The 24,878-nt window shown below is 44.3% G+C and overlaps 1 protein-coding gene across 2 annotated transcripts in view; it reads left to right on the top strand.

The window, feature by feature from the left end:
• si:ch211-243j20.2 (uridine-cytidine kinase-like 1) overlaps positions 1 to 24,878 on the top strand; it is a 153,765-nt gene that overhangs the window by 6,308 nt on the left and 122,579 nt on the right. For both annotated transcript variants that reach the window (XM_049480407.1, XM_049480410.1), the window contains exon 2: positions 10,793 to 10,995. In XM_049480407.1, the coding sequence (XP_049336364.1) occupies positions 10,793 to 10,995 (203 nt within the window). The remainder of the gene's footprint in view (positions 1 to 10,792; positions 10,996 to 24,878) is intronic.

Genomic DNA, 24,878 nt, shown 5'->3' with positions numbered 1-24,878 from the left:
ATTTATTTCTGACATGATCCTCACAATAGAGATTTCTATTTTAAAGCTTTCACACCAAGTCTGGTTTTAACATATGAAAAACAGGCACGTCAGAATTTGAAAATGAACGCATGTAAATGAATGGCGTCTTTCACATCCAGTCCGGCCAGGACCTTTACGGTGAATTTACACTGCTCCGTCGCGACAACGCACATGGTCGCACTACCCCCTCCAACTGGTCGCATGTGGGCGTGACAAAGGCGTTCCCTGCGTCGTCCAATTAAATCGTTTTAATAAATGGGAAATGCTTTTATATAATCTATTATTATTTCCAATAATTAATAACTATAAATGTGTCTTTATAGATATAAATGTTTGAATGAGCTTCATTACACTGTCTAGTGAGCAGTATATAAGCTGCCAAAGCAAACTTTTCTAATTAAATTACATATTAATATTTTAAAAGCCCACCAGAGACTCCAACAATCTCTGCAGCCTTTCTCTGTAAATCAGCAGGGATTTTATAAAGAACAGGGAAGCCTGACACTTCTCTTCCAGGCTTCTCTGGACGCTTGAAAGCGGAACTAAATGTTTTCAGACCCTGCTCCAGACACGTATCAGGCCAACACCTGGTCTCTGATTGGATAGACGCATCGTGTTGGACGGATTCCTTTGCATAAAGTTCAGCTCGGCTCAACTTTTCATCGCATCGCATCCCCCGCTCTCGACGCATCGGACCCATGATGCACCGCGCGACTGCGTCTGACGGAGGCGGCGCTTCCCATTGAAAATGAATGGGATCCGTCGCTGTGCGTTGTCGCGACGGAGCAGTGTAAATTCACCGTTAGTCTGATGCACTTTTTGCCGTTCTCACTGCTGTGTGCTGAGTAGCTGAAGCGGAGCAGAGTTGCGCATGCACGGGTGAGTTTCTCCGCTGGCTTGCGTTTTACCGGTAATAAGCAAACGCACACGTTATGATAACCGTGCATTTTAATACCATGGTATACCGTGAAACCGGTTACCGCTGCAACCCTACTAGACACAGACTCAGGTTAAACACATGTTGGAGGGGCTCGCTCAGTTGGACAGCACATGCCTTGAGCATTCTGAGGCTGGTAATGATGAAGATGGTGGAGGTGAGGGTGATGGTAGTGGTGATGATGAGGATGGAGGAGGTAAGGATGATGGTGATGAAGATGATGATGGAGGTGAGGGTGGTGGTGGTGATGATGAAAATGGTGGAGGTGAGTGTGATGGTAGTGGTGATGATGAAGATGGTGTAGGTGAGGGTGATGGTAGTGGTGATGATGAAGATGGAGGAGGTGAGGATGATGGTGCTGATGGTGATGAAGATGATGATGGAGGTGAGGGTGGTGGTCATGATGAAGATGGAGGTGAGGGTAAGTTGGAGTTGGAGTTGAAGGTGATGGAGATGGTGATGATGGTGGAGATGGGTAGGGGGAGGGTAGGAGGAGGGGGCAGCAGGAGCAGGACAGTCAAACCTGTTGTAAAATTGTTAAACTGGTTTGCTCTGTCCACACTCCCATCTACTGGGTTGCTGTTGTTGTTCTTGCACCCAGTGATGGTTTTCATCGCACCCCAGGCTTCCTTCATGTTGTTATCTTGCAGCTTTCTTTCCACCTTTTTCCTGTAAGACTCCTTGGCCTCTTTAAGACGTACCTTGAGTTCCCCCTGTTTGCGCTTCAGCTCTACCAAGTTTCCATCTTTGAACGCCCTCTTCTTTTGGTTGAGGAGGTCCTTGACAGTGCTGGTAATGCAGGGTTTGTTGTTTGGAAAGCAGCGTACAGTCTTTGTGGGAACAGCAACATCCATACAGAAATTCAAGTAGTCTGTAACACAGTGAGTCACCCCCTCAATGTTCTCTCCATGTGGGTGCAGCAGCACGCTCCAGTCAGTGGTGTCATAGCAGTCCCTGAGGGCTTCTTCTGCTTCAGGAGTCCAGACTCCTGAAGAAGCGAATGAGTAAATGATCTTTGTGGTTTGGTGACTTGTTTGGAAGCCCTGCCTATGCATCAGCATCCACAGTACACGCAGTGCTGTTCATCAGCGGTTTTTAATGCAATATTACAAATATGGCATTCAGATCTTACTTTTTTATATGAGGCCTCATGACCTGCTCTTCGAGAGGTGCCTCTTGCCTGCACTTTTGTGGTGGACATTTCTGTTGACATCCTTTTAGAAGTTAGCAAGCTGATCAACTTCCTGACCACCCTCTGGCAATCAGAAGGCATGAAATAGAACACCTGTACAGGTGCATCTTAAAAGATTTGAATATCATTGAAAAGTTACTTTATTTCAGTAATTTAGTTCAAAATGTGAAACTCATGTATATGTATTACACACAGAGTATGCAGAAAATTTTGTCACAGTATAAGCTGCCTATGTTCTAGTGTAAAGTTTCCGCAGTCAGCAATGGTTTGAAGAGTCATATTATCTGCTGGTGTTGGTCTATGTTGGTCCATATCTTATGTTATATCTAGTTCAAACTCAGTGCAGAAAATTTTACAGCCCTTCATTCTGTATAAAGTGTATATATATATATATATATATATATATTTCTATTTAATCCCCACTGACAACCTGAGGGCAGTTAGGTTGTAGATGGTGACCTGTGTAAGCAGCATATCCCTTGATCACTTTACAGGAGGTCTCTGTGTGATGAGCAACTGTCGCGGTCACACAGCATCATAGTAATTCAGTAATTCAGATAAAAAAAGCATCCCGTGGCTCCCTGCCACGGTCACACGCGTGGTGCCCTGCCACTCTCATAATAGGTTTAGGATTAATTTTCTGTACCGTTACACTCCTATATTATATATATATGTATTACACACAGAATAATCTATTTTGAACATTTGTTTCTTTTATTGATGATGGTTATGGCTTACAGCCAATGAAAACTCAAAAATCAATGTATCAGAAAGATAGAATACTATCTAAGACCAGTTGGTACTTTTGACAGTGTGGGCAGTGTGCCAAGACCTGCTGGAAAATAAAATCTGAATCTCCATAAAAGTTGTCAGCAGAGGGAAGCATGAAGTAGGGTTGGGCGGTATTGAGGTTTCTCATACCGTCGTCAGATTATATGGCGGTATATGGTATTAAATAACATTTTACATTTAAAATTACATTATAATTATTTCACTAGAACCGTCACGCTGCCACTGCTCTTTCTGTTCTATATGTGTTGCGTCTCAGCGCTGGTAAAGCTTTATGTTCTGTCTGTTATGCTTTGCTTATTTGTTGTTTTTATTCCCTTTCTTTGTTTGGTTTTGTAGCCCAGCCGCAGTTAATTTACTTTGGGATATTTTCGTTTTTTTTTTTACCTGAGTGTTCACTATTTCGTTTTGATATTTATTTTCTGTTTTTATTAAATATTATTATTAGCTTATTAGCTTCTAGCTTGTTGCTGCCTTCTATCTTATTTAGCATACAGAGCTACTCCCTGGTCTTTTTAATGAATATTGATTTACTAATTTAATAGCTGTATCTAACTATTTTAAGCCAGACAGACACTGTGTGATTTTTTTAATCGGGTGCAGAGAGCTCATTCGCATGTTTGAAGGGTTTGTCCGGTAGGAAAACGCACACGATTTATAACAGTGTCATCACAGACAATTTTCTTTAGCCGAACCCGACAGTGTGCCAGAAAAGCGATGAGAATTCTCGCCGGTATAAATTCGGGCATCGGGTCAGTCAGGCTCGCGTTCAGGCTTGGGTTCAGGCAGACAATCTAAACTCTAGTATGCAGAACTATATTATTATTGTTATTAATTTTCAATTCTTTTAAATAGCAGGATACTTTGACTCTCATTTCTCTGCCCGGACCCGGCCTGAGGAAAGTAATGGGAAATCTCGGTCAAGTCCAGGCTCCAGGAAATAGTCTGTGATGTAGTCATTTAATTTTTAATAGTATTTTTATTATATATAAAGCTATGGAATTATAATCCCCATATAGCTAAGTAACAAAGTATTATTGTTAACGAAAACGAGCGAAATAACGAAAGCTGAAAGTGAAAGTTCTCCTTAACTGAAACTAATAAAAACGGTAATTAAAAGAAAAAAACTAAAACGAACTGAAATTACAGATTGAATACCCTAATTTTCATGTTTAATTTTTTATTTCATTTTACATCGCTCGAGCTAGCGGCGAAATAACGACAGAAAACCCTGAGGAAACTGCAGAATTGTATGGGATTAGAATATGCGCGCAAGGGAGATAAAAGCACGTGTTTTGTAGAGACATAGGAGATGAGGACTAACTGCACTCAACTATAAGTCCATTTGAGAAGTAGCTGTGAGAACCTTAGAGTAACTCATACATCAGAACACCCCACGCGGCAGGATTTTGGTGAAAATTAGTGAAACCTGTAGAGTTTATTGAGTTTTTGCTGTATGATCTCCTCAGTGAGAATCCCCACCCCATAACCAATCAGTGAGCTCCCACTTCTTACCCCTCCCACTGCTCTTTCATTGTGGATGCGCAGAATGTCTTAAATGCCCCGTTTTCAAAGTACAGATTTGGCACGTCACGTGGTTAATATACCGTCACTATTTTACAATACCTATATTAATAATTATTATAATTATTAATGCTCCCTATTAATTACTCTTTCTTAATTAATGCACATTTAACCCAACCTTCTTTTTCCTCTCTGATCCAGCTGGCAGGGATATTGATGTCATTTCTTTGTGCATAGTCAAACCTTTTGGTCTAAAATTAAGAATGTGACATACAGGGGTTGGACAATAATACTAAAACACCTGTCATTTTATTGTGGGAGGTTTTATGGCTAAATTGGATCAGGCTGGTGGCCAATCTTCATTAATTGCACATTGCACCAGTAAGAGCAGAGTGTGAAGGTTCAATTAGCAGGGTAAGAGCACAGTTTTGCTCAAAATATTGCAATGCACACAACATAACACAACAGAGTTCAAAAGAGGACAAATTGTTGGTCTTTGTGATGTATCAAGAGCCACGGTATCCAGGGTAATGTCAGCATACCACCAAGAAGGACCAACCACATGCAACAGGATTAACTGTGGACGCAAGAGGAAGCTGTCTGAAAGGGATGTTCGGGCTCCTGTTTCCTTCAGAACTGTCCGTTGGGACAATAAATTGTTGTGGTCTAAAACCAGGTGTTTCAATTTCATTGTCAAACCCCTGTAGTTTTAGTAATAAAATGTAAAAAATACAATCTACAATTACAAAAAAATAATATGTTCATATGTGGGAGTGAGTTGTGCAACTGGCTCAACTTACCCCAGGCCCTTTTGCACAAATTACCCCAACCCATAGACTGTATATAAAGATGGACGCCGTGTCGCCGTTCCCATTCATTCAATGAAAATTAAGCCAAAATCTACCGCCATTTTGGCGATTCTGAGACCAGAGTCTGCGCAGTAGAGACCAGAGGAGGGAGAAAGACTGTGGAGAGCTCCTACTCATTTAAATAACTCCGCCCCTGAGGGCTGCCTCGCGGTCACAGGCTGCAGAGCGGGGCGGAGCGGAGCTGACGGTCTGTTATTGGTCCCGCCCATAACCAGCCCTTTTACCATAACCACACCTTTTTTGAATAGAGCTGAATAACGTTTTAAAAAACGAACTCTGTGAGAATATAAAAATTTGACAATATAAGCAGAGGTTATACTAGCTGCTGCGTTTAAATAATGGAGGTAGAATTACAGCATATTAGAAAAAAACGTGATTAAAAGTTGTCTGTTTTGCCATTGAAACCTATGGGGATGGGTGGAGTTACACAGATTTCTGCAGCCGAACAGCAGGGGGCGCCCGACCTGTGGTGGCTTCACTTTTGAGAGACGATGCTCTGTCCAGCTATATACAGTCTATGCCCCAACCTCACTATTTTGGAAAAAATGCATCACCCAGTAGTTTTGGGCTAACATCATGCTACCTGTATAGACTCATAGTATAACTTACCAAAGCACTAAAACGTGTGAAATGTTTTCAAACTTGTCTATAACTGTTCGGACACAACAATCAAAACTCCTGGATCATAGAAATTTTAATTTGAAAGGAAAAAAATATTGTTTTTTGAACCTAAATGTGCTTACTTCTTATGCAATGATGCAGTGATGATCTATTCTTTGCAGGATGAGTAACATGGCTGACTTTTCAAAAATGTGTGGTCACATAACCAATTTCTTCTGTGGAAGAAACAGGGGGTTGCACAACTTCCCCTGGCACAAATCACCCCACTTTCCCCTATGATTATATGAGTGACTTGTGGTACCTATAGAACAATGGTGAGCTGATGCAGCCTGAATATTAGTGTCAGTTATTAAAATGTCATGTCATAAGGGTTAGATTAGACTCCTTTGCTTTAACATTATGCACATTATATTGGGTAACAGTCAGCGTGAGCAGTAGCACAGAAAACATACAGGACTAAAGAATACTGCTTGTTGCCCCAACTCAGATTAAGAATATCCTGGCAGGTTCAAGTACCACGATTTGTTGTGTTGCGTAAAGGCCACCACATCTGTGTCGATTTTCTGACCATATGATGAAAGCCTTACTCAAATGAGGCTCCAATCAAAGCTGGGCATGTGTGTAGATTCCTGGAGAATATATGAAGGTTCCTATATTTTCCCTCAACCTCACAAACATTAAATAACCACGCGAGAAGCTCTGTATGAGGGTCTCCTGGAGAACATGGATTCTCTCAAGCTCTCCATGGAATATTACTTTATGACTTTGCTCAGATGAAGGTTGGATCAGCCATGAGTTTACAAGGCATTTCTGATGGTACTGTAGTTTGAACATTTTAAGTAGCATGGCTAAAACTGGCAAAATTCTAGAAAACAGTGGCAAAATCAGTTTAAGTGTTTGCAAAAACAAATCATATGTGACATTGGATGACGCCTCACTGCCTGATTTCCGGAATCACATTTTTTAATAAAATAGCCTGTATTTACTGTTATACAGTACAGGCCAGACGTTTGGACACAACTTCTCATTCAGTGCGTTTTCCAACAGTCTTGTAGGAGTTCCCAGAGGTGTTTAGCACTTGTTGCCCATTTACCTTCACTCTGCAGTCGAGCTCACCCCAAACAATTTTGATTGGGTTTAGGCCAGGTCATCTGGTGCAGCACTCCATCACTCTCCTTCTTGGTCAAATAGCCCTTACACAGCCTGGAGGTGTGTTTGGGGTCATTGTCCTGATGAAAAAATAAATGATCGTCCAAACCAGATGGGCTGGCATGTCGCTGCAGGATGCTGTAGTAGCCATGCTGGTTCAGTGTGCCTTCAATTTTGAATAAATCCCCAACAGTTTCACCAGCAAAACACCTCCACACCATCACAGCTCCTCCTCCACCATGCCTCACAGTGAGAACCAGGCATGTGGAATCCATCCATTCACCTTTTCTGCGTCTCACAAAGTAACAACGGTTGGAACCTAAGATCTCAAATTGGTACTCATCAGACCACTGGTCAAATGTCAATTCCTTGTGTTTTTCGGCTCAAACAAATCTCTTCTGCTTGTTGCCTCTCCTTAGCAGTGCTTTCCTAGCAGATATTTGATCATAAAGGCCTGATTTGTGCAGTCTCCTCCTAACAGTTGTTCTAGAGATGGGTCTGCTTGTAGAACTCTGCGTGGCATTCAACTGGTCTCTGATCTGAGCTGCTGTTAACTTGCGATTTCTGAGGCTGGTGACTCGGATGAACTCGTCCTGAGAAGCAGTGGTGACTCTTGGTCTTCCTTTCCTGGGTCGGTCCTCGTGTGTGCCAGTTTCGCTGTAGCGCTTTATGGTTTTTGCGACTCCACTTCAAGGTCAAGTCAAAGTGAACTTTATTGTCATTCAGACTTTACAACAATTGCATAGCTGAACGAGATTGCGTTTCTCCAAGCTCCAATGTGCACATATAAACATAGCAAAACAGAAGACATACAGTAACATAACATAAAAATAACAGCACAACGTTGCATACAAAAATATTGCACACAATGTAAACAATACTGTAAACTAAACATTGTAAAGTGTTAAAGTGCTTAATTATAGTCCAATGAGTACATTGCACACAAATAAATTAAATTAGCAGCATTAAATGGATATAAGTCTGCATGTCACAAGGTGTTGAGTATTTTAATGGCTTGCGGAAAGAAACTTCTGTTGAATCTGGAAGTCCTGCACTGCATGCTTGTTGGGATCTTTGACTATCCTGGTGGCTCTGTTGTGGCACCGTGATGGGTTAAGATCATGTACAGGTAGAAATGAGGTCCTGATGATGCGTTCTGCTGACTACTAACTACTCTCTGGAGTGATTTCTGGTCTGCGATGGTGCAGCTGTTATACCAGACTGTGAGGCTGCTTGTCAGGATGCTCTCTATTGTTCCTCTATAGAATGTTATGAGGATATGAGTGGGACAGTTTGCTCTTCTCATCCTTTGTAGGAAATGAAGGCATTGCTGTGCTTTCTTAACCGGGGAGGTTAACAAACTCCACAGTTTTGCTGTAGATTGTGAGCGGTGTGTGTACTATGTGTTTTCTCCTGAAGTCAACAGTCATTTCTTTTGTCTTTGACATTCAGTGACAGGTTGTTGCTGTCGCACCAGGCAATAAGTTGGGTTACCTCTCTGTAGTCATTGTCGTTACTGATGAGGCCCACTACTGTAGTATCATCTGCAAACCTGATAATGTGGTTTGAGTTGTGATTGGCACAGCAAACTTCACACGTGTTCATTCATTCAGTTTTGATGCCTTCAGTGAGAATCTACAATGTAAATTGTGTATTGTGCTGTTGCTGCTGGATGCCTAAATTTCCTTCTATCTATCTATCGATCTATCTAGTCATGAAAATTAAGAAAACGCATTGAATGAGAAGGTGTGTCCAAACTTTTGGCCTGTACTGTATATAACTAATATATTATTTTAATAATAACAACAATAATCAAACACTCCTACAGCTACAATTCTGAGCTGTTTGAATGGGTGACATCTGTTCAGCATGATGTTAATAAATATTAAAACATTTTTTCTACCTGCTGTAAGGTTGTGATTATGCTCACTTGTGGTGCTTATCTAAGCTGCCTGTATTGATTTCTGGCCCCAAATATCCAATAGCCTTTAGTAGCTTTCAGTAGTCTTGCCTGGAGGCCGCGTCCACTACACCGCATAGTTATAAACATTCTGAGGTGCGCGGTGTGGTGATTGGCTGAAGTGCTTTTAATGTTAGCCTAGTGGAGCTGCAGCTTTCACAATGCGTCACAGTATAAACCAGTGTGGATGAGTAAAGGAGCTTGTGTGCTCACACAGAACTGCACTGTGGAGCTCAAGGTGAAAATGAAAGAAAATCTCTGCTAAAAACAGTCTGAGCTTTATTTATTTAGCTTTCTGACTCCTGCTGCTGTTAGCTCTTACGCACTGATTGGGCTGAAAGATAAACTGTAAAAAGCAGTATTATCCGATTAGTGGGGTTAAAATCTTTTATTTCTTTCCACCGTGAGGCGCATCAGTCCAACACATATGAACTGCAGAAACAGCGAAAACTCCAGACTGACTGAGCTTGTAGCAGGACTTTAAGCACACAGTAGGTCAAGAAAATGCGGTTCCTTTCGGAGCTGTCTCTGAAGCTGTTCTTCAACTCCGGAGTTCCAACTAGAGGTTGGATAAGGAACTGCTACTTTCTGTGAGCAAGCAGCTTCAACAGTGATCCTCACACTGTGCAGCCTACCTGCCCTTAATTCCTGAATCGTCTAAATCCGAGGAATATTGGCCGATTCACGATCCCGTATGGCTCAGGCACTGCCGAGCGCTGTGTAGAAGCACACGGTGTAGATCAGCACCACCAAAGAAGACACACAGCGCTAGATAATGCTAGCCAGTTAGCATAACAAGCAAACATAGTGGAGTTAACAGTAGAATAGACAGGAATATGTACTGGAATTGCGCAATCGATCCACAGCTCGGAGAAATGTTCCTCTCTTGCCCCAGGCCAGCACAGAAACGGTCATTTATTCAGCACAAGAGATTAAACTCACTAAAACTATGGATATGAGGAAGTAACTGTAGCCCTTTTAAATATATTAATACAGTAGCTCGAAGGATAATTTGAATGCCCACTGAACTGAACGTATTTATTTATTAACTGGAGAACAATGGGCTTTGTGACAGATTTTAATACTGTAATGTCTCTAATGTCTTCAGAAAAACATTATAAATTGATATTAAAGTGTGTCTGACTTGAGTAATAGAGCAAGCGTTTGAAAAATATATCTTTTAAATGCTTAAACACTGAATATGTTAGGTCCATTTATGTTGTTTATGGAACTATTTAAAAAGGAAGCCATGTTAAAGTTGTTGGCATATCTTTTTCTAAGGTCTATTGTTCACATTCTTTAGCTATTTTTCTGCTAATAAAGTCTGATTTATTCATATATTTTGTAATTGTGTGACAAAGTAAACCCAGAAGTGATCAAAGCCTTAATTTAAAGCCTTAATGTTTGATATTATATGTACTCCTAACAGTAGTCACAAGTCACAAACCTATATAAAAAATAATAATAATGATAACAAAATACTGTGATATACCCTAAAACCGCCAGAATCTAGTAATTATTGTAATATAGATTTTTGGTCATAATGCCCAGCACTATTCCCAGGAATGCCTTTATCATCTTATGCGGTGAACATAAACAGTGAAATATAGTAAGCACATGTGCCCAGAGCAGTGCTCCACCAGTGAGGGCTAAGGGCTTTGCTCATGGGCCCAGCACTGCATGAACCCTGGTAACACTTTGTAAAGGTGTTTTTTCCTTTTGCTGTTTAGTGGCAGTGGTGAAGATTCCCTTGATGGGCTTATTAGGCAGAATTGCCCCCTGACCCCTTCACTGTCCCCACGGAAGCGGACCACAAGTCAGAGCAAGACAGAACCTCCTCTTTTGAGGACCAATAAAAGAACAATATACACGGCAGGGAGACCGCCCTGGTACAATGTCACTGGGACAACCTTCAAAGAGGCTTTTGTCATAGGTAAGTTTTATTCAAATGTTTTCTCATAGCTTGCAGAACATTTCACATTGAATGATGACTAATTGTTAATGCTAATTGTTATGTGCTAGACCTTTCTAGATATTTCAGATGTAACCACTATGTTTTAGAGCAGGGGTGTGCAAACTTTTTTTGTTGGGGGCCAGAAGAAGAAATATATTTGAAGTCACAGGCCACAGACTCTGTAATAAAACAAATAATAAAATATATCATTTTAAATAACACATTTTCCTGATTATTTTAATTTACACACCATTTTACTTGACTTACTATCTTTATCTATCTTTGACAGTGTTGTGTAAACTAAGATTTTTCAAATTGATGTTTCATTTCATGATGTCTCTTAATATTAAACTCCTTACAGCAACTTACAGCAACTTTTAGACTCTTTGCCCCTTTTTTTTTGCGCTACAACTGCGCACTCTCAGCTTTTAGACTCTTTGGCCCGTTTTTTTTTTGCGCTACAGCTGTGCACTCTCTCCGTTTTTAGACTCTTTGGCCCGTTTTTCTGCGCTACAACTGCGCACCCTCTCCACTTTAGACTCTTTGGCCCATTTTATTTTGCGCTACAACTGCACACACTCTCCGCTTTTAGACTCTTTGGCCCTTTTTTTGCGCTACAACTGCGCACCCTCTCCGCTTTTAGACTCTTTTGCACGTTTTTCTGCACTACAACTGCGCACCCTCTCCGCTTTTAGACTCTTTGGCCCGTTTTTTTTGCGCTACAACTGCAAACCCTCTCCGCTTTTAGACTCTTTGGCTCGTTTTCTTCGCTACAACTGTGCACCCTCTCCGCTTTTAGACGATTTGGCCTGTTTTTCTGCGCTACAACTGCGCACCCTCTCCGCTTTTAGACTCTTTGGCCCTTTTTTTGGGCTACAACTTCGCACCCTCTCCGCTTTTAGACTCTTTTGCCCGTTTTTCTGCGCTACAACTGCGCACCCTCTCCGCTTTTAGACTCTTTGGCTCGTTTTCTTCGCTACAACTGCGCACCCTCTCCGCTTTTAGACTATTTGGCATGTTTATCTGCGCTACAGCTGTGCGCCCTCTCCGCTTTTAGACTCTTTGGCCCGTTTTTTTTGCGCTACAACTGCGCACTCTCTCCGCTTTTAGACTATTTGGCCCGTTTTTTTTGCGCTACAACTGAGCACTCTCTCCGCTTTTGTACTTTTTTTAGTTTTTCTGCGCTACAACTGCGCACCCTCTCTGCTTTTAAACCCCTTTGCGCCTTATTTTTTTGCGCTACAACTGAGCACTCTCTCCGCTTTTGTACTTTTTTTAGTTTTTCTGCGCTACAACTGCGCACCCTCTCCGCTTTTAAACCCCTTTGCGCCTTTTTTTTGCGCTACAACTGCGCACTCTCCGCTTTTAGACTCTTTAGCTAGTTTTCTTCGCTACAACTGCGCACCCTCTCCGCTTTTAGACTATTTGGCCTGTTTTTCTGCGCTACAGCTGTGCACCCTCTCCGCTTTTGTACCTTTTTTCGTTTTTCTGAGCTACAACTGAGCACCCTCTCCACTTTTAGACTCTTTGGCTCGTTTTCTGCGCTACAGCTGCGTACCCTCTCTGCTTTTAGACTCTTTGGCCCGTTTTTTTTGCGCTACAACTGCGCACTCTCTCCGCTTTTGTACTTTTTTAGTTTTTCTGCGCTACAACTGCGCACCCTCTCTGCTTTTAAACCCCTTTGCGCCTTATTTTTTTGCGCTACAACTGACCACTCTCTCCGCTTTTGTACTTTTTTTCGTTTTTCTGCGCTACAACTGCGCGCCCTCTCCGCTTTTAAACCCCTTTGCGCCTTTTTTTGCGCTACAACTGCGCACTCTCTCTGCTTTTAGACTCTTTGGCCCGTTTTTTTGCGCTACAACTGCGCCCTCTCCGCTTTTAGACTCTTTAGCTCTTTTTCTTCGCTACAACTGCGCACCCTCTCCGCTTTTAGACTATTTGGCCTGTTTTTCTGCGCTACAGCTGTGCACCCTCTCCGCTTTTGTACCTTTTTTCGTTTTTCTCCGCTACAACTGCGCACTCTCTCCGCTTTTAGACTCTTTGCCCTTTTTTCTAAGCTACAACTGCACACCCTCTCCACTTTAGACTCTTTGGCCTGTTTTTTTTTTTTCGCTACAACTGAGCACTCTCTCCGCTTTTGTACCTTTTTTCGTTTTTCTGCGCTACAACTGAGCACCCTCTCTGCTTTTAGACTCTTTGGCTCGTTTTCTGTGCTACAGCTGCGCACCCTCTCCGCTTTTAGACTATTTGGCCTGTTTTTCTGCGCTACAACTGCGCACCCTCTCCGCTTTTGAACTCTTTGGCCTGTTTTTTTTGCGCTACAACTGAGCACTCTCTCCGCTTTTAGACTATTTGGCTCGTTTTCTTCGCTACAACTGCGCACCCTCTCCGCTTTTAGACTATTTGGCCTGTTTTTCTGCGCTACAGCTGTGCACCCTCTCCGCTTTTAGACTATTTGGCCTGATTTTCTGCGCTACAGCTGCGCACCCTCTCCGCTTTTAGACTCTTTTGCCCGTTTTTCTGCGCTACAACTGCGCACCCTCTCCGCTTTTAGACTCTTTGGCTCGTTTTCTTTGCTACAACTGCGCACCCTCTCCGCTTTTAGACTATTTGGCATGTTTATCTGCGCTACAGCTGTGCGCCCTCTCCGCTTTTAGACTCTTTGGCCCGTTTTTTTTGCGCTACAACTGCGCACTCTCTCCGCTTTTAGACTATTTGGCCCGTTTTTTTTGCGCTACAACTGAGCACTCTCTCCGCTTTTGTACTTTTTTTAGTTTGTCTGCGCTACAACTGCGCACCCTCTCTGCTTTTAAACCCCTTTGCGCCTTATTTTTTTGCGCTACAACTGAGCACTCTCTCCGCTTTTGTACTTTTTTTCGATTTTCTGAGCTACAACTGAGCACCCTCTCCACTTTTAGACTCTTTGGCTCGTTTTCTGCGCTACAGCTGCGTACCCTCTCTGCTTTTAGACTCTTTGGCCCGTTTTTTTTGCGCTACAACTGCGCACTCTCTCCGCTTTTAGACTCTTTGCCCTTTTTTCTGCGCTACAACTGCGCACCCTCTCCACTTTAGACTCTTTGGCCCGTTTTTTTTTTTTTCGCTACAACTGAGCACTCTCTCCGCTTTTGTACCTTTTTTCGTTTTTCTGCGCTACAACTGAGCACCCTCTCTGCTTTTAGACCCTTTGGCTCGTTTTCTGTGCTACAGCTGCGCACCCTCTCCGCTTTTAGACTATTTGGCCTGTTTTTCTGCGCTACAGCTGCGCACCCTCTCCGCTTTTAGACTCTTTGGCCCGTTTTTCTGCGCTACAACTGCGCACCCTCTCCACTTTTAGACTCTTTGGCTCATTTTCTTCGCTACAACTGCGAGCCCTCTCCGCTTTTAGACTATTTGGCCTGTTTATCTGCGCTACAGCTGTGCACCCTCTCCGCTTTTAGACTCTTTGGCCCGTTTTTTTTGCGCTACAACTGCGCACTCTCTCCGCTTTTAGACTCTTTGGCCCGTTTTTTTTTTTTGCGCTACAACTGAGCACTCTCTCCGCTTTTGTACTTTTTTTAGTTTTTCTGCGCTACAACTGCGCACCCTCTCTGCTTTTAAACCCCTTTGCGCCTTATTTTTTTGCGCTACAACTGAGCACTCTCTCCGCTTTTGTACTTTTTTTCGTTTTTCTGCGCTACAACTGCGCACCCTCTCCGCTTTTAAACCCCTTTGCGCCTTTTTTTGCGCTACAACTGCGCACTCTCTCTGCTTTTAGACTCTTTGGCCCGTTTTTTTTTCGCTACAACTGCGCCCTCTCCGCTTTTAGACTCTTTAGCTCGTTTTCTTCGCTACAACTGCGCACCCTCTCCGCTTTTAGACTATTTGGCCTGTTTTTCTGCGCTACAGCTGTGCACCCTCTCCGCTTTTGTACCTTTTTTCGTTTTTCTGAGCTACAACTGAGCACCCTCTCCACTTTTAGACTCTTTGGCTCGTTTTCTGCGCTACAGCTGCGTACCCTCTCTGCTTTTAGACTCTTTGGCCCGTTTTTTTTGCGCTACAACTGCGCACTCTCTCCGCTTTTAGACTCTTTGCCCTTTTTTCTGCGCTACAACTGCGCACCCTCTCCACTTTAGACTCTTTGGCCCGTTTTTTTTTTTTTCGCTACAACTGAGCACTCTCTCCGCTTTTGTACCTTTTTTAGTTTTTCTGCGCTACAACTGAGCACCCTCTCTGCTTTTAGACTCTTTGGCTCGTTTTCTGTGCTACAGCTGCGCACCCTCTCCGCTTTTAGACTCTTTGGCCCGTTTTTCTGCGCTACAACTGCGCACCCTCTCCGCTTTTAGACTCTTTGGCTCATTTTCTTCGCTACAACTGCGAGCCCTCTCCGCTTTTAGACTATTTGGCCTGTTTATCTGCGCTACAGCTGTGCACCCTCTCCGCTTTTAGACTCTTTGGCCCGTTTTTTTTCCGCTACAACTGCGCACTCTCTCCGCTTTTAGACTCTTTGGCCCGTTTTTTTTTTTGCGCTACAACTGAGCACTCTCTCCGCTTTTGTACTTTTTTTAGTTTTTCTGCGCTACAACTGCGCACCCTCTCTGCTTTTAAACCCCTTTGCGCCTTATTTTTTTGCGCTACAACTGAGCACTCTCTCCGCTTTTGTACTTTTTTTCGTTTTTCTGCGCTACAACTGCGCACCCTCTCCGCTTTTAAACCCCTTTGCGCCTTTTTTTGCGCTACAACTGCGCACTCTCTCTGCTTTTAGACTCTTTGGCCCGTTTTTTTTGCGCTACAACTGCGCCCTCTCCGCTTTTAGACTCTTTAGCTCTTTTTCTTCGCTACAACTGCGCACCCTCTCCGCTTTTAGACTATTTGGCCTGTTTTTCTGCGCTACAGCTGTGCACCCTCTCCGCTTTTGTACCTTTTTTAGTTTTTCTGAGCTACAACTGAGCACCCTCTCCACTTTTAGACTCTTTGGCTCGTTTTCTGCGCTACAACTGCGCACTCTCCGCTTTTAGACTCTTTGGCCCGTTTTTTTTTTTGCGCTACAACTGACCACTCTCCGCTTTTGTACTTTTTTTCTTTTTTCTGCGCTACAACTGCGCACCCTCTCCGCTTTTAAACCCCTTTGCGCCTTTTTTTGCGCTACAACTGCGCACTCTCTCTGCTTTTAGACTCTTTGGCCCGTTTTTTTCCTGGTACAACTGAGCACCCTCTCCGCTTTTAGACTCTTTGGCTCGTTTTTTTGCGCTACAACTGCACACTCTCTCCGCTTTTAGACTCTTTTGCCCATTTTTCTCCGCTACAACTGCGCACTCTCTCCGCTTTTAGACTCTTTGCCCTTTTTTCTGCGCTACAACTGCACACCCTCTCCACTTTAGACTCTTTGGCCTGTTTTTTTTTTTCGCTACAACTGAGCACTCTCTTTGCTTTTGTACCTTTTTTCGTTTTTCTGCGCTACAACTGAGCACCCTCTCTGCTTTTCGACTCTTTGGCTCGTTTTCTGTGCTACAGCTGCGCACCCTCTCCGCTTTTAGACTATTTGGCCTGTTTTTCTGCGCTACAACTGCGCACCCTCTCCGCTTTTGAACTCTTTGGCCTGTTTTTTTTGCGCTACAACTGAGCACCCTCTCCGCTTTTAGACTATTTGGCCCGTTTTTCTGCGCTACAACTGTGCACCCTCTCCGCTTTTAGACTCTTTGGCCCGTTTTTTTTTTTGCGCTACAACTGAGCACTCTCTCCGCTTTTGTACTTTTTTTAGTTTTTCTGCGCTACAACTGCGCACCCTCTCTGCTTTTAAACCCCTTTGCGCCTTATTTTTTTGCGCTACAACTGAGCACTCTCTCCGCTTTTGTACTTTTTTCGTTTTTCTGCGCTACAACTGCGCACCCTCTCCGCTTTTAAACCCCTTTGCGCCTTTTTTTGCGCTACAACTGCGCACTCTCTCTGCTTTTAGACTCTTTGGCCCGTTTTTTTTGCGCTACAACTGCGCCCTCTCCGCTTTTAGACTCTTTAGCTCTTTTTCTTCGCTACAACTGCGCACCCTCTCCGCTTTTAGACTATTTGGCCTGTTTTTCTGCGCTACAGCTGTGCACCCTCTCCGCTTTTGTACCTTTTTTCGTTTTTCTGAGCTACAACTGAGCACCCTCTCCACTTTTAGACTCTTTGGCTCGTTTTCTGCGCTACAATTGCGCACTCTCCGCTTTTAGACTCTTTGGCCCGTTTTTTTTTTTTTGCGCTACAACTGAGCACTCTCCGCTTTTGTACTTTTTTTCTTTTTTCTGCGCTACAACTGCGCACCCTCTCCGCTTTTAAACCCCTTTGCGCCTTTTTTTGCGCTACAACTGCGCACTCTCTCTGCTTTTAGACTCTTTGGCCCGTTTTTTTCCTGGTACAACTGAGCACCCTCTCCGCTTTTAGACTCTTTGGCTCGTTTTTTTGCGTTACAACTGCGCACCCTCTCCGCTTTTAGACTCTTTGGCTCGTTTTTTTGCGTTACAACTGCGCACCCTCTCCGCTTTTAGACTCTTTTGTTCGTTTTTCTGCGCTACAACTGCGCCCTCTCCGCTTTTAGACTCTTTAGCTCGTTTTCTTCGCTACAACTGCGCACCCTCTCCGCTTTTAGACTATTTGGCCTGTTTTTCTGCGCTACAGCTGTGCACCCTCTCCGCTTTTGTACATTTTTTCGTTTTTCTGAGCTACAACTGAGCACCCTCTCTGCTTTTAGACTCTTTGGCCCGTTTTTTTTGCGCTACAACTGCGCACTCTCTCCGCTTTTAGACTCTTTGCCCTTTTTTCTGCGCTACAACTGCGCACCCTCTCCACTTTAGACTCTTTGGCCCGTTTTTTTTTTTTTCGCTACAACTGAGCACTCTCTTCGCTTTTGTACCTTTTTTCGTTTTTCTGCGCTACAACTGAGCACCCTCTCTGCTTTTAGACTCTTTGGCTCGTTTTCTGTGCTACAGCTGCGCACCCTCTCCGCTTTTAGACTCTTTGGCCCGTTTTTCTGCGCTACAACTGCGCACCCTCTCCGCTTTTAGACTCTTTGGCTCATTTTCTTCGCTACAACTGCGAGCCCTCTCCGCTTTTAGACTATTTGGCCTGTTTATCTGCGCTACAGCTGTACACCCTCTCCGCTTTTAGACTCTTTGGCCCGTTTTTTTTCCGCTACAACTGCGCACTCTCTCCGCTTTTAGACTCTTTGGCCCGTTTTTTTTTTTGCGCTACAACTGAGCACTCTCTCCGCTTTTGTACTTTTTTTAGTTTTTCTGCGCTACAACTGCGCACCCTCTCTGCTTTTAAACCCCTTTGCGCCTTATTTTTTTGCGCTACAACTGAGCACTCTCTCCGCTTTTGTACTTTTTTTAGTTTTTCTGCGCTACAACTGCGCACCCTCTCTGCTTTTAAACCCCTTTGCGCCTTATTTTTTTTCGCTACAACTGAGCACTCTCTTTGCTTTTGTACCTTTTTTCGTTTTTCTGCGCTACAACTGAGCACCCTCTCTGCTTTTCGACTCTTTGGCTCGTTTTCTGTGCTACAGCTGCGCACCCTCTCCGCTTTTAGACTATTTGGCCTGTTTTTCTGCGCTACAACTGCGCACCCTCTCCGCTTTTGAACTCTTTGGCCTGTTTTTTTTGCGCTACAACTGAGCACCCTCTCCGCTTTTAGACTATTTGGCCCGTTTTTCTGCGCTACAACTGTGCACCCTCTCCGCTTTTAGACTCTTTGGCCCGTTTTTTTTTTGCGCTACAACTGAGCACTCTCTCCGCTTTTGTACTTTTTTTAGTTTTTCTGCGCTACAACTGCGCACCCTCTCTGCTTTTAAACCCCTTTGCGCCTTATTTTTTTGCGCTACAACTGAGCACTCTCTCCGCTTTTGTACTTTTTTTCGTTTTTCTGCGCTACAACTGCGCACCCTCTCCGCTTTTAAACCCCTTTGCGCCTTTTTTTGCGCTACAACTGCGCACTCTCTCTGCTTTTAGACTCTTTGGCCCGTTTTTTTTGCGCTACAACTGCGCCCTCTCCGCTTTTAGACTCTTTAGCTCTTTTTCTTCGCTACAACTGCGCACCCTCTCCGCTTTTAGACTATTTGGCCTGTTTTTCTGCGCTACAGCTGTGCACCCTCTCCGCTTTTGTACCTTTTTTCGTTTTTCTGAGCTACAACTGAGCACCCTCTCCACTTTTAGACTCTTTGGCTCGTTTTCTGCGCTACAATTGCGCACTCTCCGCTTTTAGACTCTTTGGCCCTTTTTTTTTTTTTGCGCTACAACTGAGCACTCTCCGCTTTTGTACTTTTTTTCTTTTTTCTGCGCTACAACTGCGCACCCTCTCCGCTTTTAAACCCCTTTGCGCCTTTTTTTACGCTACAACTGCGCACTCTCTCTGCTTTTAGACTCTTTGGCCCGTTTTTTTCCTGGTACAACTGAGCACCCTCTCCGCTTTTAGACTCTTTGGCTCGTTTTTTTGCGTTACAACTGCGCACCCTCTCCGCTTTTAGACTCTTTTGTTCGTTTTTCTGCGCTACAACTGCGCACCCTCTCCGCTTTTAGACTCTTTGGCCAGTTTTTTTGCGCTACAACTGCACACCCTCTCCGCTTTTAGACTCTTTGGCTCGTTTTTTTTGCGCTACAACTGCGCACTCTCTCCGCTTTTAGACTCTTTTGCCCGTTTTTCTCCGCTACAACTGTGCACTCTCTCCGCTTTTAGACTCTTTGCCCTTTTTTCTGCGCTACAACTGCACACCCTCTCCACTTTAGACTCTTTGGCCTGTTTTTTTTTTTCGCTACAACTGAGCACTCTCTCCGCTTTTGTACCTTTTTTCGTTTTTCTGCGCTACAACTGAGCACCCTCTCTGCTTTTCGACTCTTTGGCTCGTTTTCTGTGCTACAGCTGCGCACCCTCTCCGCTTTTAGACTATTTGGCCTGTTTTTCTGCGCTACAACTGCGCACCCTCTCCGCTTTTGAACTCTTTGGCCTGTTTTTTTTGCGCTACAACTGAGCACTCTCTCCGCTTTTAGACTCTTTGGCTCGTTTTCTTCGCTACAACTGTGCACCCTCTCCGCTTTTAGACTATTTGGCCCGTTTTTCTGCGCTACAACTGCGCACCCTCTCCGCTTTTAGACTCTTTGGCTCATTTTCTTCGCTACAACTGCGAGCCCTCTCCGCTTTTAGACTATTTGGCCTGTTTATCTGCGCTACAGCTGTGCACCCTCTCCGCTTTTAGACTCTTTGGCCCGTTTTTTTTCCGCTACAACTGCGCACTCTCTCCGCTTTTAGACTCTTTGGCCCGTTTTTTTTTTTGCGCTACAACTGAGCACTCTCTCCGCTTTTGTACTTTTTTTAGTTTTTCTGCGCTACAACTGCGCACCCTCTCTGCTTTTAAACCCCTTTGCGCCTTATTTTTTTGCGCTACAACTGAGCACTCTCTCCGCTTTTGTACTTTTTTTAGTTTTTCTGCGCTACAACTGCGCACCCTCTCTGCTTTTAAACCCCTTTGCGCCTTATTTTTTTTCGCTACAACTGAGCACTCTCTTTGCTTTTGTACCTTTTTTCGTTTTTCTGCGCTACAACTGAGCACCCTCTCTGCTTTTCGACTCTTTGGCTCGTTTTCTGTGCTACAGCTGCGCACCCTCTCCGCTTTTAGACTATTTGGCCTGTTTTTCTGCGCTACAACTGCGCACCCTCTCCGCTTTTGAACTCTTTGGCCTGTTTTTTTTGCGCTACAACTGAGCACCCTCTCCGCTTTTAGACTATTTGGCCCGTTTTTCTGCGCTACAACTGTGCACCCTCTCCGCTTTTAGACTCTTTGGCCCGTTTTTTTTTTGCGCTACAACTGAGCACTCTCTCCGCTTTTGTACTTTTTTTAGTTTTTCTGCGCTACAACTGCGCACCCTCTCTGCTTTTAAACCCCTTTGCGCCTTATTTTTTTGCGCTACAACTGAGCACTCTCTCCGCTTTTGTACTTTTTTCGTTTTTCTGCGTCTCGTCCCTACCTTTCACAGACCTAAATCAGTTCTGATTGGATTTCGTCCCTGCCAAACATTTTCGTCTCGTTTTTATTCGTTGACCAAAATGTCAGTTAATTTCGTCTCGTTGTGTGTGCGGAGCCGCTGTGAGCCGCTGACAGTTCCCTGTCCTATCAGAGCGTATTCACCGCAAAATGTTATTTACTCTTTGTCAGTGTTGGATTGGAAGAGCAAAAATAGGAAAGTACCGCAATGTAACCCTTTTATTTTAGCAGAGTAACTGTAATCTGATTACCATTTACTGAAGCAGTAACTGTAACGGATTACAGTTACTTATAATTTGTAATCTGATTACGTAACGCCGTTACATGTAATCCGTTACTTCCCAACACTGGCTACAACTGAGCACTCTCTCTGCTTTTTGTACTTTTTTTCGTTTTTCTGCGCTACAACTGCGCACCCTCTCTGCTTTTAAACCCCTTTGCGCTTTATTTTTTGCGCTACAACTGCGCACTCTCTCTGCTTTTAGACTCTTTAGCCCATTTTTCTTCGCTACAACTGCGCACCCTCTCCGCTTTTAGACTATTTGGCCTATTTTTCTGCACTACAACTGCGCACCCTCTCCGCTTTTAGACTCTTTGGCCCGTTTTTTTGCACTACAACTGCGCACCCTCTCCGCTTTTCGACTCTTTGGCCCGTTTTTTTTTTGCGCTACAACTGCACACCCTCTCCGCTTTTAGACTTTTTGGCTCGTTTTTTTTGTGCTACAACTGCGCACTCTCTCCGCTTTTAGACTCTTTTGCCCGTTTTTTTGCGCTACAACTGCGCACTCTCTCTGCTTTTAGACTCTTTGCCCTTTTTTCTGCGCTACAACTGAGCACCCTCTCCACTTTTAGACTCTTTGGCTCGTTTTCTGCGCTACAGCTGCGCACCCTCTCCACTTTTAGACTCTTTGGCTCGTTTTCTTCGCTACAACTGTGCACCCTCTCCGCTTTCAGACTATTTGGCCTGTTTTTCTGCGCTACAGCTGCACAACCTCTCCGCTTTTAGACTCTTTTACCCGTTTTTCTGCGCTACAACTGCGCACCCTCTCCGCATTTAGACTCTTTGGCTCGTTCTCTTCGCTACAACTGCGCACCCTCTCCGCTTTTAGACTATTTGGCCTGTTTTTCTGCGCTACAACTGCGCACCCTCTCCGCTTTTAGACTCTTTGGCCCGTTTTTTTTTACACTACAACTGCGCGAACTCTCCGATTTAAGACTCTTTGGCCCGTTTTTTTTTTTTCCTACAGCTGCGCACCCTCTCCGCTTTTAGACTCTTTGAGTCGTTTTCTTCGCTACAACTGCGCACCCTCTCCGCTTTCAGACTATTTGGCCTGTTTTTCTGTGCTACAGCTGCACAACCTCTCCGCTTTTAGACTCTTTTACCCGTTTTTCTGCGCTACAACTGCGCACCCTCTCCGCATTTAGACTCTTTGGCTCGTTCTCTTCGCTACAACTGCGCACCCTCTCCGCTTTTAGACTATTTGGCCTGTTTTTTTTGCGCTACAACTGAGCACTCTCTCCGCTTTTGTACTTTTTTTCGTTTTTCTGCGCTACAACTGCGCACCCTCTCTGCTTTTAAACCCCTTTGCGCCTTATTTTTTTACGCTACAACTGAGCACTCTCTCCGCTTTTGTCCTTTTTTTCGTTTTTCTGCGCTACAACTGCGCACCCTCTCTGCTTTTAAACCCCTTTGCGCCTTTTTTTCCGCTACAACTGCGCACTCTCTCTGCTTTTAGACTCTTTGGCCCGTTTTTTTGCGCTACAACTGCGCCCTCTCTGCTTTTAGAATCTTTAGCTCGTTTTCTTCGATACAACTGCGCACTCTCTCCGTTTTTAGACTCTTTTGCCCGTTTTTCTGCGCTACAACTGTGCACTCTCTCCGCTTTTAGACTCTTTGCCCTTTTTTCTGCGCTACAACTGCGCACCCTCTCCACTTTTAGACTCTTTGCCTCTTTTTCTGCGCTACAGCTGCGCTCCTTCTCCGCTTTTAGACTCTTTGGCCCGTTTTTTTTTTGCGCTACAACTGAGCACTCTTTCCGCTTTTGTACCTTTTTTCGTTTTTCTGCGCTACAACTGAGCACCCTCTCCACTTTTAGACTCTTTGGCTCGTTTTCTGCGCTACAGCTGCGCACCCTCTCCGCTTTTAGACTCTTTGTCCCGTTTTTCTACGCTACAACTGCGCACTCTCTCTGTTTTTAGACTATTTGGCCTATTTTTCTGCACTACAACTGCGCACCCTCTCCGCTTTTAGACTCTTTGGCCCATTTTTTTTCCGCTACAACTGCGCACCCTCTCCGCTTTTAGACTCTGTGGCCCGTTTTGTTTTTTGCGCTACAACTGCGCACTCTCTCCGCTTTTAGACTATTTGGCATATTTTTCTGCGCTACAACTGCGCACCCTCTCCGCTTTTAGATTCTTTGGCCCGTTTTTTGTTTTTTCGCTACAACTGCGCACTCTCCGCTTTTAGACTCTTTGGCCCGTTTTTTTTTTTGCGCTACAGCTGCGCACCCTCTCCGCTTCTAGACTCTTTGACTCGTTTTCTTCGCTACAACTGCGCCCCCTCTCCGCTTTTAGACTATTTGGCCCGTTTTTTTCGCTACAACTGCGCACTCTTTCCGCTTTTAGACTCTTTGGGCCGTTTTTCTTCGCTACAACTGCGCACTCTTTCGGCTTTTAGACTCTTTGGCCCATTTTTCTTCGCTACAACTGCGCACTCTCCGCTTTTAGACTCTTTGGCCCGTTTTTTTTTGCGCCACAGCTGCGCACCCTCTCCGCTTTTAGACTCTTTAGCTCGTTTTCTTCGCTACAACTGCGCACCCTCTCCGCTTTTAGACTATTTGGCCTGTTTTTCTGCGCTACAGCTGTGCACCCTCTCCGCTTTTAGACTATTTGGCCTATTTTTCTGCACTACAACTGCGCACCCTCTCCGCTTTTAGACTCTTTGGCCCGTTTTTTTGCACTACAACTGCGCACCCTCTCCGCTTTTCGACTCTTTGGCCAGTTTTTTTTTTGCGCTACAACTGCACACCCTCTCCGCTTTTAGACTTTTTGGCTCGTTTTTTTTGTGCTACAACTGTGCACTCTCTCCGCTTTTAGACTCTTTTGCCCGTTTTTTTGCGCTACAACTGCGCACTCTCTCTGCTTTTAGACTCTTTGCCCTTTTTTCTGCGCTACAACTGCGCACTCTCTCTGCTTTTAGACTCTTTGCCCTTTTTTCTGCGCTACAACTGAGCACCCTCTCCACTTTTAGACTCTTTGGCTCGTTTTCTGCGCTACAGCTGCGCACCCTCTCCACTTTTAGACTCTTTGGCTCGTTTTCTTCGCTACAACTGTGCACCCTCTCCGCTTTCAGACTATTTGGCCTGTTTTTCTGCGCTACAGCTGCACAACCTCTCCGCTTTTAGACTCTTTTACCCGTTTTTCTGCGCTACAACTGCGCACCCTCTCCGCATTTAGACTCTTTGGCTCGTTCTCTTCGCTACAACTGCGCACCCTCTCCGCTTTTAGACTCTTTGGCCCATTTTTTTGCGCTACAACTGCGCACTCTCTCCGCTTTTAGACTCTTAAGCCCTTTTTTTTTTTTTGCACTACAACTGAGCACTCTCTCCACTTTTGTACTTTTTTTCGTTTTACTGCGCTACAACTGTGCACCCTCTCTGCTTTTAAACCCCTTTGCGCCTTATTTATTTGCGCTACAACTGAGCACTCTCTCCGCTTTTAGACTCTTTGGCTCGTTTTCTTCGCTACAACTGTGCACCCTCTCCTCTTTTAGACTATTTGGCCTGTTTTTCTGCACTACTGCTGCGCACCCTCTCTGCTTTTAAACCCCTTTGCGCCTTTTTTTCCCGCTACAACTGCGCACTCTCTCTGCTTTTAG

Source organism: Astyanax mexicanus, chromosome 1, assembly GCF_023375975.1.
Source record: "Astyanax mexicanus isolate ESR-SI-001 chromosome 1, AstMex3_surface, whole genome shotgun sequence".
Classification (NCBI taxonomy): Eukaryota; Metazoa; Chordata; class Actinopteri; order Characiformes; family Acestrorhamphidae; genus Astyanax; species Astyanax mexicanus.
Note: the sequence above shows the minus strand (reverse complement) of the source record. Positions and strands in the feature narration are given on the sequence as shown.